This window comes from Atheta coriaria, unplaced genomic scaffold (genome assembly GCF_025399875.1).
Source record: "Atheta coriaria isolate IRGN ID8LTWV9N9 unplaced genomic scaffold, Caltech_Dcor_3.1 hic_scaffold_3_pilon, whole genome shotgun sequence".
Lineage (NCBI taxonomy): Eukaryota > Metazoa > Arthropoda > Insecta > Coleoptera > Staphylinidae > Dalotia > Dalotia coriaria.
This window is the reverse complement of record NW_027045445.1, coordinates 6,710,494-6,722,564: the sequence shown is the minus strand read 5'-3', so window position 1 is coordinate 6,722,564 and position 12,071 is coordinate 6,710,494. Positions and strand designations below refer to the sequence as shown.

Sequence of the window (12,071 nt, the reverse complement as noted above, 5' to 3'; positions counted from 1 at the left end):
AGCAATTCCACAACAAAAGATTTTCGCAAATTGTTCGTATTAAAATTCCTCTAGTTAAAGTTAAAGTGAAGTAATGCAAAGTAAATGCACTGAATATGCGTTCAGCTGCGGCGGTAGTTTTAAAAAAGTGCTTGTGAAGTCAAGAAAGTGTGAAACTGTGCCTAATTAACGCCACGTCCAAACTTAGCAATACACCATAATTATCTCTTTAAAACGAGCATGTGTTAATGAAACGTTTTATGTTACTCTTCGGCGGCAGTGATGAACTTTTCGCATGGAATTTCGACTGCGGAAAAACAAAGCATTTAAAGCGCTTAGAAATTCAAAAAGATAAAAGAATTCGCAAAATTCGTGAATATACAATTAACCAGTCAAAAGCCAAGACACAGAATGAAGTGTACTAATTTCACCATACTTTTGTATTTTTGAAAGAGATTCTTTGATCAAGATTGCGAAACATTTCCACAACAATACATAAATCAATCATGCACTCTTTGTGCTGCTAATCCAACATTATCTCATCTTCTATAGTCCTATAATGAGCAGCAGCGTAAGTATTAATTATCGAATTAATGCGGACGCATTTGAATATCAATTAAGACTCCCTGCGCATGCCCGCGAGGCGCCGAATCAACCGAAGAAGCAAAGAAAACGAGCGAAAAGAAAACCGGAACCCAATAATGACGCACAACACCAAAGCGCGCAACGCCGGTGTGCCGGCTATTATTAACTACGCTTTTTAACAATTAATTAATATCGGTTTGCTTACACACAGTAAAAACATGCATTTATCACAATTTCCAGCCGCCGAACAGCCGGACACCGACGAATCCAGCGCAATAATGTTTCCTTAATGCCATCAACGAGCAACAAGCAGAAGCAGGTAAGTGTCATACCAACTTTTGTATCTACCTACCGCGCGGTTGCAGCGCAACGCAGCGGTTAATTGAATCATAATTATTTGGTAATTAAGTCGAGGGATATAATTACTCAGATACCAGTGCGAGACTTTGCTTAATGATGGTCGCGCTTAAATATGAATGCATTTCATTTGCATGAGAGGTTTTCGGTGAGACGTTATTAAATATGCAAAGTAGCCATAGTGCAATTATTGTGCAACTACTGTAATTGAAAGCTACATTTGTAATTTTTTACAGATACACAATAAAAACTGCAAAAATAGTACAATTACTGACGTGGTGCGCCATCTACTGGAATAAATTTATAAATATTACGCGAAATAAAATATGTTATAATTGAAATTTCCTGATTTTCCTTTCACCATCCATCAAACATTGGTCTAGTTACCTCAGCAGCTAATCTACACTTAACTTTCCCCCGCTTTTTATCAGTTTGACGTGTCAGTGAAGAGAAATGCAAAGATTGGCATCTCCTACCGTATTGCGTTCGTCGAGTAGGTATGTACATTGAAAATAACTATTATAATAGCCGTCGGGTGTACGCAAGGACAGTAGCCCTGGGCGTTTTTAAAAGCTATACTTATCCGGCGATGCCCGCCGGACATTTCGATCCGCGCGATGGAAACCTGTTCATCGGTTTCCAGATCCATCCGCAGCCCACTGCGCCTAGCGAAGATCGAGCGAGCGTGTGCACGCGCATCCGCCACCAACACGAAAACGCACACCTTCGCCTCGCGATCAACACGTCCGCCGTGCATTCGAGCAAGAAGACTTAAACTAAACTTAATTATTGTCTACATAATAACGGCAAACGGCAGCAATTTCAGCAGCAATGAAAAAATAACAAAAACGCACAAGCGCGAGGATTACATTATCTACAAGTTGTATCCATAAACATTTCAAAGAATTATATTTGCATTTCAAAACAAAACATGGCAAGAACTGTCTATATACACAAAAACCAAACTAAATCAACAGGTGTTTTCTGCTACATGCTACGTTTTACGAATACCTATGTTTCATTCATTGACTGAATAAACGATTTTCAACCAAAAACTGAATTCGCACCTTGTGCGTTGACTACTGTTTGAGCACATCAAAAACTTGACTTGAAGCTTAAATTAACAAGGCATTAACGCAGGCATAAGATGCGCACGTTTGATAAAACCACCCCGGCACAACGATTTCATTCACTATTCACTCTGAGAGGAGAACCCGAGGGAATGACGCCGAGTTCTTGTGCAAGAAAAACTGGAGCGCAACAAAAATACTACGCGCGGAGGCAATCTATAAAGGAGACGAGGCGCGCAGTCACCGTCGGCGGTGATTTATAATTTTTAAGTAGTTTATATGCGTGGCTCGCGGCCGCTGTGTATCGGTGCGCGCACACACGCGCTTATAGGCGAGCGTAATTTTGAAAGAATTTAGATTGAAATCTTTATAAGAGTACGCCCACTCGTTCAAGGCTGCCTGGGACTACTAGTAGGTACTCTTCGTTAGTTAAAGCATCCTGCAGATACTGCATGTAGAATACGCAGAAGATTTGAATTGTCTTCTACAAAGTCTACAAAGTAACGCGAGGATATTTATAAGTAAAGATGGTGAGAAGCAATAATTTTTGATTTGTAACAAAAATTTAACGACAAAACTTAGAAAAGAAAATTAATTCCTGGTTGAGATTGTGTCGTTTGACAAAATCGACAATACTTTATGCTTCATTGTTATATAGATAGTGCAAAAGTAGTGAAGCAAGTTTAGATTTAATATAATTCTAGCAAATGCCTGAAATTGCAAGGATTTCATGTAAAATTCGATTAAACTCAGTTAAAAATTAATTTAGGACAAAAATAAAGAAATTAGCATAAAATTGCTCAAAAACTCAATTCCTGTTCCTGTTTCCTTTATGAATGTAAAAATAATAATTTTAATAAATTTTATTTAGTTATCACTAAACTACACATAAATTTACTGTTTTTATTTCATTCAACGTGAATAAATCTAAAACCAAGGTTTTCCTTCAGTAAACCTATAATACCTAGTGACAATACTAATGGTAGCTGCTCCTACCGGCGCTAGCGCGAGGTGTGCACAGGATGGATACGTGGTATATTAATTTGTTCTTAGGTAGCCGTCCGCATCAGCGCCGAGAGAAGATGCAAGAAGATGCGCGCGAGGCCGCGTGTGTTCACGCTTGACGCGCAGTTGATATTAGCCGACGCGCGATGCATGAGTTATAATTACACGTCCAGGATATACTTAAAATATTTGCGCTGTAAAGGTAAATAAATGCCCACCGTTGATTGGTTTCGCCGAGTAATTACTAATGAAACCGCAGCATACGCGCTGCGCTGCCGCGCGTCCTGCGTCCTGCAAATTCTACCACTTCTGCATCGCACATTGCAGCAAATGATCGCCGAGCGCTTTATTTATATTTGCTTATTAATAATGATACTTTTGCGTCGTGATGCAATTTAATAATCGAATTGTTTATGAATATTAAAGCAGAGGGCCACTCTGTCGATGCACACGTGCAAGCGGTGCGCACGCAGCGAGGCAGTGAAAAATGTTATTTAATTTACGATTGCAAGATAAGGAAAACGTTTTTTTCTGTGCCAATTTACAGAGCCTGGCTCCCTGGTGCAGACGTGCGAGCCGTAAAACTTTAATTAATCTATTTCAATGATGATAAATTCGCTGCAAACGTGCATAAAAATAAATGAAATTTTATGATTAAATTTCGCGCGTTGTTCTAAACTTTATTCAAATCAGTGTTGACAGCGTAATATCAGCATGTTCAATCGACAATTACACGCATTACCATTACTATTGATTAGCCCTCGAGGCAAACAGCATAAAAAAAATGCGGAAAATTCAACTCGCGGCTTAATTTAATCTGAGATGATAATTATCATAACTTATCCAAACGTATTTCTAATGAGAATGTTCTCTCGATTATTTTGCAACTTCCTATGCTGCTGCAAGCCTGCAAATCGTAGACTATACGAAGGCTTAATCTATGCATCAATGCAAAACGCCTCGCAGGTAAAATCAGTCTACACGCGCGCACTTATTATGTAGTTACTTATCGGGCGTTAAATATTTATAGAAATGGCAAATAATACGGTAGATGATTACATATTGCGTCGTAGCTACCATATGAGTGTTACTTATATTACCTCTACATAGCAATTAATTGTTAATAATGTCACACTCATCAACTGCTACGCATTTACTTAAGTCAATAATTTCTGAATTATGACGTCCAGAACTCTTAAAGCGTGAAAGTAACGTCAACCAATGTTAGTTTTAGTCACCTGCGTGCTTATAAAACTGTAAAATAGCCGAAATGGTTTGGAAAATTTACGAGTCTGGAAAAATTCAGTGGTGATAAATGCGCATAGAAATATGCGTAAAATTTATTTTGACAAGTGCGCTCTGGTCCCCGAAACAGTAACACACAACACGCAGCCAGTTGGGCGTGCGGGCGTGGAATAAGATAAAAGGTCCCCGGGCAATATTTTTTGTCCCCAACAAACGCGCTCGAATGGCATAACCGAAGTGCGTTTACGGCTCACGACACAGCAGCGCGCGCTTAATGAATTGGTACAGTAATCTAGTCAAATAAAAGATGTCAACTCGTTAAGATGCGGAGCATGGCGCGCACAAACAACGACATCAATTCTTCTTAACTGCGTCTGTTGTCTTCCAAGCGGAACCTACACGAACCTACACGATTTCACGATTTTTGGTATTTTTAGGTTTCGAAAAGCGCTTCATACTCGTCTGTGCATACATACTTACAGAGTGAAAATACTCTTAACAGGGACATTTATTTCAAATCCGAATTTATTATGAATGCAAATTGCCGGACTGATTTATGCCTCGGAGTAATAAATCTGTTTTCGCAAAACGGGGCTGAATTTTGGGTGGTTTTGGAAATTAAATTGCGCTAATGACCGGCGTAATGGTTTTTCGGAAATGCAACAAAGACGTTTTCTCAATCATACTCGGTGTATTCGAGTATTTATATGTGCTTGAAAATTTTCCTGCAATAAACGTGTTACTTTACGCCTCATAAAGCTATCGGTGCGTTTCGCGGCGACTCCGAAAGTCGATTTAAAATGAGTCCAACGACCAATAATTCTCAAACATTTCTATTAAGAGGCGGCACATCCACAGATCTACAGGTGGTCGCACGTGACTTAACGCTCTGCGAGCAGAGCGCATCTTCGTTTACATTAAGCCTGTCGCCATTAAATGTCATTTCTATTTCATTAGAATTAGCATGGCAATTTGTTAGTCCTAACTTATTATGTGCTTGCGCAAGAGACAAAACACAGCGCGTTGTTAATTTGAAATTCCCGTAGGTATAGCAAGTCATAACTGAATAAAATAAAAATTAAAATGTAACGCAGGCAACAACCTCGCCGCGAAGAGATCATAATGGAGATGGACAAAAGCAATTATTTGCATGTAGCGTCTTGTAGCTTTGGTAGCGGTTCTAAGCGCGGCGTTGTCGCACGGCTCGCGGACATGACAAATGATCACAATCTTTATAGTAAATAGTTATTTTTTTCGTGTTCGGCGACGCACGCCTGTGTCTGGTTGTTTATTTGTGTGTTTCGGGAATGTACGGCGTGTCCGTTGTCGGTGTCGGACAGTTAGTTTGTTGGTAAAACATTCGGCGTAATGTTTATGGAGTGCAAGTGAGTCGTAATTCAGGACTAGTGCCAGGGTTCATAAATAATCTCCGAACGGACAGGCGCGCTTTGATGTTGAGTCAAGCGCAAAGCTTATTTGGATCGCACCCCCGCAAGCCGCATAATAGGAAAACTATTATCCTACTCTTTTCATTAATCACACTTACGATTCTATCAAGTTGAAGGGAAATTCGATTAAATTTTCTTAACGATATTTTAATCATTCTATGGTGAAATTAAATTTAAAAAAACAAATTTAAGTGTAACAAAAGGAATAAAAGACAAAGAAATATATCGAAATGTTTTTTTTAGAAGTTCTACACCCCCAAGTCAAAAAAAGAACATTTTTGTGCCCCTGTCCCCTTTGATACCCTATTTTTACAATATCACCTAGTGATTGACACAAGTTCACCCCTATATTTTGTTAGCGCTGACCATATTATCAAGTTCTAATGTCAGTGCGTTTGATATTTAATGCGAAAATAATCAAAAGCGGCGAATGGCCGAGAGCAGATCCGAGCCCATTCCGATCCACCCACCTTTGGACAATTATTCTCTACCTCGTGCGGTTTGCGCCAAAGGCGAGAGACCTTTCTTCGAGGTTCCTCAAATCGCGCGCTGCGCACGTCAACCGCCTGCCTCGAAATCAGTTCAGCGCTCAATTAAAATCTAGGAATAATTTGGGTTGATTTTTTATGATTTATGATCTACCTGATTCCGGAGCGCGGCGCCGAATTCGGCTTCGAGGAGTTCACTGTTAATAAAATGTTATAGCTCGTGCCCATTTTTAGCGAAATAAAATGATAACTGTTATTAAATGTGTGCGGAGTAATTACCTGATATAATTTTACGATGGAATTCCTCGAGCACCCACTCAAAACATTCAGAAATGCTTGCAGTTATTTTGTTTTCGTGAAATCCAGAACTGGATTTACGAAACCAATTTTTATTAAAACATTTTTTCGTTCATAAATCATGAAAAAAATGTTTTCGGTTTAATTGCGTGGGACGGAACCCAATCGTGGCGGTGGCGGCGCTTAGTTCCTCTCACAGTCCAGACTGATCGAGCTCGCGTGTTTTTTGCCCGTCCCGGGACGTAAAGCACCCGAAGGCACGACGATTATAAATCAGAGCAATTAGAAGGCAATCGGTTTAATTACTCCCAACTACCGGTCTACCATTTTATGGTGCCTTCGATAATAACCCCATCGTTTTCGCAACGCATCGCACACATACCTACGCACGTAATACAATCGTGTACAACACAAAAGAATTTTCGTTAAAATTCTTCAAAACATGACTGGTAATAAATTAGTGTAGTGTGCGCATAATTAATTATGAAAATAACCTACGAGTAATTATCGCGTAATTGATAAAAGTAATTAACGCACTTGAAAACAATTAGGAGACAAACCGTCTTAAATAATCTAATGAGGTCAACGCGCGTCCTTTGCGCAACCATTTCTATTATCCGATTGCATGATTTATGGCTGCTCGGACACTTCTGTGAGCCGCGTGTGAGGATTTGATACACCGTGGTCCGCACAGTGGTCCGTGAAATATAATTAAATCCTGTCAAAGCGGGCAATGTTCATTAGTCTTAGTCGGCGGCTGTGCGGTTGGAGGAGAATTCGGCGGAAAGAATTTCTAGGCATGCGCGACAGCAACAAACGAAAGTTTTACGTAAAATTGAGCGTTTACGCGCGCCGGCAGATGTAATTGACAGAAGTAGGTGTTCTGTATGTATAAATTAGCGTCATGCAGCGCGATTGTCGAAGTCACCATAAAAATAACCCTCGCGACGGACGAGATTTCGTCGCACGTCGCATCGCGTTATCCCGACGACGTCCTGCCGACAATTTGTTTCAGTTAATTTCCGTGTCGACAAGAGATTAAAATTGCTCTTGTCGTACGCTAGACTCTCAGCTTCGTGGGCCAATGAGTTTTACATTTTTTTCGAGAAACTATATTTTAGAAAACGTTACAAAACAACAAACAAAAAACTGTTGCAAATTAGCACAAAGTAAAGAACACGTAATGAAAATTCGTTGTCGGTTTTGTCGACGGTTGAATGCATGAAGTGGATTTTCCTTTTTTCCCAGTTTAGAAGCCGAGCCGTAAAACAAGACGCGAGCGCGGGGAATGATCAAAAGCAATAAAAATTGCGGCACGGACGGTGGAGCGTTTAATTTGGCGCTGCACTTAATAATGAGAATCAACAATTAAACGAAAATTATGTACGCGCGGGGTACTTAATGGTACCGATTGAGGTGCGCATATATCTCCCACAACGGTAATTAAACGCTCTCGGAGGATATAATTACGTTTTGTAATTGCCGGTTTTGCGTCCATTCCAGTGTCTTTTGCCGTGACGGAGTCGGAGTGGCCCGAAATACCTAACCCGCCGCCGCGGAGAGATGCTGCGCCGCACACGTCAGGGATGCGAAGATGCGGTGTGTGCGTACGCGCAGAAGGACAGGAGGAGAAAAACGCGATGAAGTTGATGCGTAAGTGCCTACGTACGCGTCGATCCGATGGCAGTCAACATCGAAAAAAACAACAATTTCGGCCAAAAAAAAGCAAACGCACCGAAAAACCGGGGTATTTTTCGGCCCGGCTCGGAAAGGCCGAATTTATTTCATATACGACTACGATATAGTTGCCTCCAAGCGTCGCGTCTAGACATGCGTCCCGAGGAACTCTTCTAAATGCGCATAGAATTTCGCCGGTCGAGGAAAAAAATGCCTTAAAAGTGGCACCGACAATTTTCGTGCCTTTGTGAAAACGTATCATTAAAAATCGCCTCCAACTTATCCGAAGAGGTCAAACAAACCTTTGTATCAAAGACCTAGCGCCGACAAATATTCAATTCCGTCGACGTGTGTCCATGCATCAGAAACTATGCGTGAATATTTTATCATTCATTAGTTAAATACGGAAATTTACATACCGAATTGTTGATAAATGCTTAATTATAATATTTCGACAAAGTAAAAAATCTCAAGAATTTTAACTAGTTTTCGAAAAGATTTCACGATTTATTTGAGAATGAAAAGTTTTGTTATGATGGTGTAGTCGTAAACAAGTTGGCAGCCCCGCCCGCTGCGCATCGAGCATGTGCCAAAATTATCAACCTGCTTGTGCGCTTGCGATGACAAGCCCCGTTCCCGAGTTGCGCCGACATTACCAACGCCGTGCGAAGACGCAGGAGTCAGTTTTCCACCAGGAAAACATGAATACGAGTCGGCGTGGTCAGGCAAGGCGTGACAATGGAAGCGCGCGCCGCGCACGTTTCACCTGCGTTGAAACACTCACACACACACAGGAATCTGACCCTAACATTGTTAGCATAGCACACAACATATAATTTTTACAATTATAAATTAAATTAAATGTTCAACCGGAGATCCTAGCCATTGCATGTGCAAAGTTATTAAAACAAATAATTACATTAATCAAACGCGCTGTGATAACACTGATCGACTCGCCGTCGAACGGTGATTAATCGAGGCGGCCAACGTCATTGGGTATTTGATTGATGTAATTACGGCCGCGGCGACACGTTTCTATTAATCAGCGTTTCAACTCACAACACACATCATAACAAATAATCGCGTGCGAGAAATGGAGACCAGCTCACCGAAGCTACACATGAAGACGAAGACGTTAGAATGTATCAAGATGTTGCAGGCGTACAAAAAAATGTCCGATCTTCCGGATAACCACAATCAATTGCTGAAGGTCTCACGCGCGATGCATCTTAGATTTATGAGTTATACGTTCATCATCTGATGCCTTTGCAGGAGAAGACTATGCTGTTGTTTATTGCCAATTTGCTGGCGACAAAAAACGAAGAGATCTTGCAATTGTGTTTGGATATCCTGGTGAATTTCGTTGATGTCAACAAGAATCATCAGGCTATACTCAATGTATTTGGACTCTATGAAGGCTTAAGTTATTTAGCTATAAAGTAAGCAATCATTTTTTCCCCGAACAATAATAAATAAATGTAATTGAGTCATTTCAAGGACCAAAAAATACTCGAAAGAAATAATTGAGAAAGTAAATTACGTTTGTGAACAGCTAAAAACAGCAATGAAACGCCCAAGAACGAACAGAGTTAATTTCAGGAAGTATAATGTTTACAATTTATATCTATCCGATTTAACTGTCGAATCAAGTGTTCATATGAAGTTTTATTATTGGAAGTACAAGGAATCGTCTCTTTTGTAATCGATTTGGAGAGCAACTCTTGTATGATTCGCACATGTAGCCCGCATAAAATTCAAGACATAATCAAAGCCATACGCGGTTTATCCGGCGCAACACCGCTGCTCATCGTGTTCAACGACAAAGGCATCAAGGTTATATCGGTTACAAATAACAATACAACAATATGTACATATTAATAATAATGGAATTCTTACCTTTTTGATGCAGGAATACGTTGATGCGTTCGACTCCCCAGCACAGGATCTGCAATACGACGATGAAAAGAGTTTTGCTGAGGCACCAATTAGTTTCTTTCGCAGCACGTTTAGCCACACGAAGAACCGAATTAAAACGTTACTCGAGACTGTAAACGATCACTTCTACTGGTGATAACTGATAAGAACTCGCAAACCTGTTCTGTTCTGCACTTGCTTTGTAAACAACTCGAATGTTCGTTCGTTTAGTGTACCTAGCGCCCCCTGCAATAAAAATATACAACTAGATTAGAAATCTGCGTTTGAATAAAAGCAAAGCCACCTAGTGGCTATAATGACTGTCAATAAAATGTCAAAGTTAACAATCACGCTGAAGGTTATTTATTATGTAGAAATTAATTAATTCGCGATCAACCGTCTGTAAATTCCGCAGTTTATGTGTGGTATTGGTGAAGTGTTAATGAACATTATATAACTTAACATAACGGAACAAAAACGTGCAGATAACCAAGCAGATCAAAGTAGTGAGGAGGAATGTTAGTGGCTGCAGCTGACGAAATAAATAATCATCGCTACAACAATAACGACGTAATACCTTGCATATAAACAATGCCACCGAAACAGCGTAAAATCGCGGTGATGGGCTGCAAGTCCGTGGGCAAGTCATCACTGTGTATACAATTCGTCGAGGGTCAATTTGTTGACTCATATGACCCAACCATTGAGAACACCTTCACAAAGTCTACCAGAATAAATTCCCAAGAATTCGAGTTAAACGTGGTGGATACGGCCGGTCAGGACGAGTACTCTATCTTCCCCTATCAATACAGCATTGATGTCCATGGTTATGTGCTTGTGTACAGCATCACAAGTGCACAGTCCTTCAAAATAGTTAAATTGATCTATGATAAACTACTGGACATTGTGGGTAAGGGCCATGTGCCCCTTGTGTTAGTTGGCAACAAGACAGACCTTCACATGCAGAGGAGAATCACCGAAGAAGAGGGCAAGAAATTAGCAGAAAGTTGGAATTGTGTGTTCCTAGAAACCTCAGCAAAAAAGAACTCCTCAGTGTCTGATGTTTTCCACTCACTCATTCATGAGATTGAGAAGGCAAATGGCAATGTACAAGAGAAATCTAGTTGCATAGTTTCATAAGTTCGTTTTTCTTTTCTGCAACACTCACAAAGGATATTTATAAACAATCTTTTAAAACTCTGGTTTGTTCAGTGTTACATTTTTCTCTTTGCTGTCTGATTAAAAAACGTGTTTTGTTTATATAACTTTAGCTTTAGCTTGTAACATAACTATAGTAAAGATAAGTTTAAGTATATCTAAGTATAGGAGAGGACCTTATAATTATAACTATTTTTAAATGTCCCATTTCATTAATGTAATGTTTCTTAATATTAAAATGTAATGTCATGGGTTTCGCGTTGTATATTTTGAATTTGAATTGTACAATACCGTGTAGTTTATTAATTATTATCATCTAGTGTTAAAATAAATCTTTTCAAACAGAAATGTTCATTTTTTATCGTTACACTGGAAGTTGTAGGAGTTTACCGTTTGCGGCATATAAATAAAAGTGATGACGTAGTGTAATGCGCAATAATAGATCGTGAACACATTCCCGCATGTACGCAGCAGTCTGTGTTTTATACAGCTAGTTATAACCTTGAGACAGCTAAAAATTTATTCAAGTTCATAAAAAAGCAAAAAAGCTATCATTTCGATTGAAACAAATTAATAATTAACATTTTACGACTCATGTCACATGAACTTATTTCATTACACTGTGTAAGCTGTGTTATATTATATTTCATATTCACGTGATTTGATAACGTCTTGATAGAATACGTTTCGAAATGGTATCTATTAGTTGCTCTTATCATATGATTTATATAAATGTGTGGTGGCTGAATAGATTTGCAACGTTTTTTTTTAAACGTATTTGACAATGACAGCGCCCCTCCTCGTTACATCGTGCAAATCGAGTGATTCCGATTCCTGCGAGTAGCAGG

General features: G+C 39.6%; 1 protein-coding gene and 1 long non-coding RNA gene across 3 annotated transcripts in view; one reads left to right on the top strand and one right to left on the bottom strand.

Annotated features, from left to right (window-relative positions):
* The window catches only part of LOC135789460 (uncharacterized), a 58,349-nt gene that overhangs the window by 45,540 nt on the left and 738 nt on the right, over positions 1-12,071 (bottom strand). For both annotated transcript variants that reach the window (XR_010547567.1, XR_010547568.1), the window contains exon 2: positions 10,048-10,311. This is a non-coding gene — a long non-coding RNA (uncharacterized lncRNA). The remainder of the gene's footprint in view (positions 1-10,047; positions 10,312-12,071) is intronic.
* LOC135789456 (GTP-binding protein Rheb homolog) lies at positions 10,389-11,571 on the top strand. The gene has a single exon (XM_065299298.1). It carries the CDS (start codon positions 10,657-10,659, stop codon positions 11,203-11,205), a length of 549 nt encoding a protein of 182 aa, XP_065155370.1. The 5' UTR covers positions 10,389-10,656; the 3' UTR covers positions 11,206-11,571.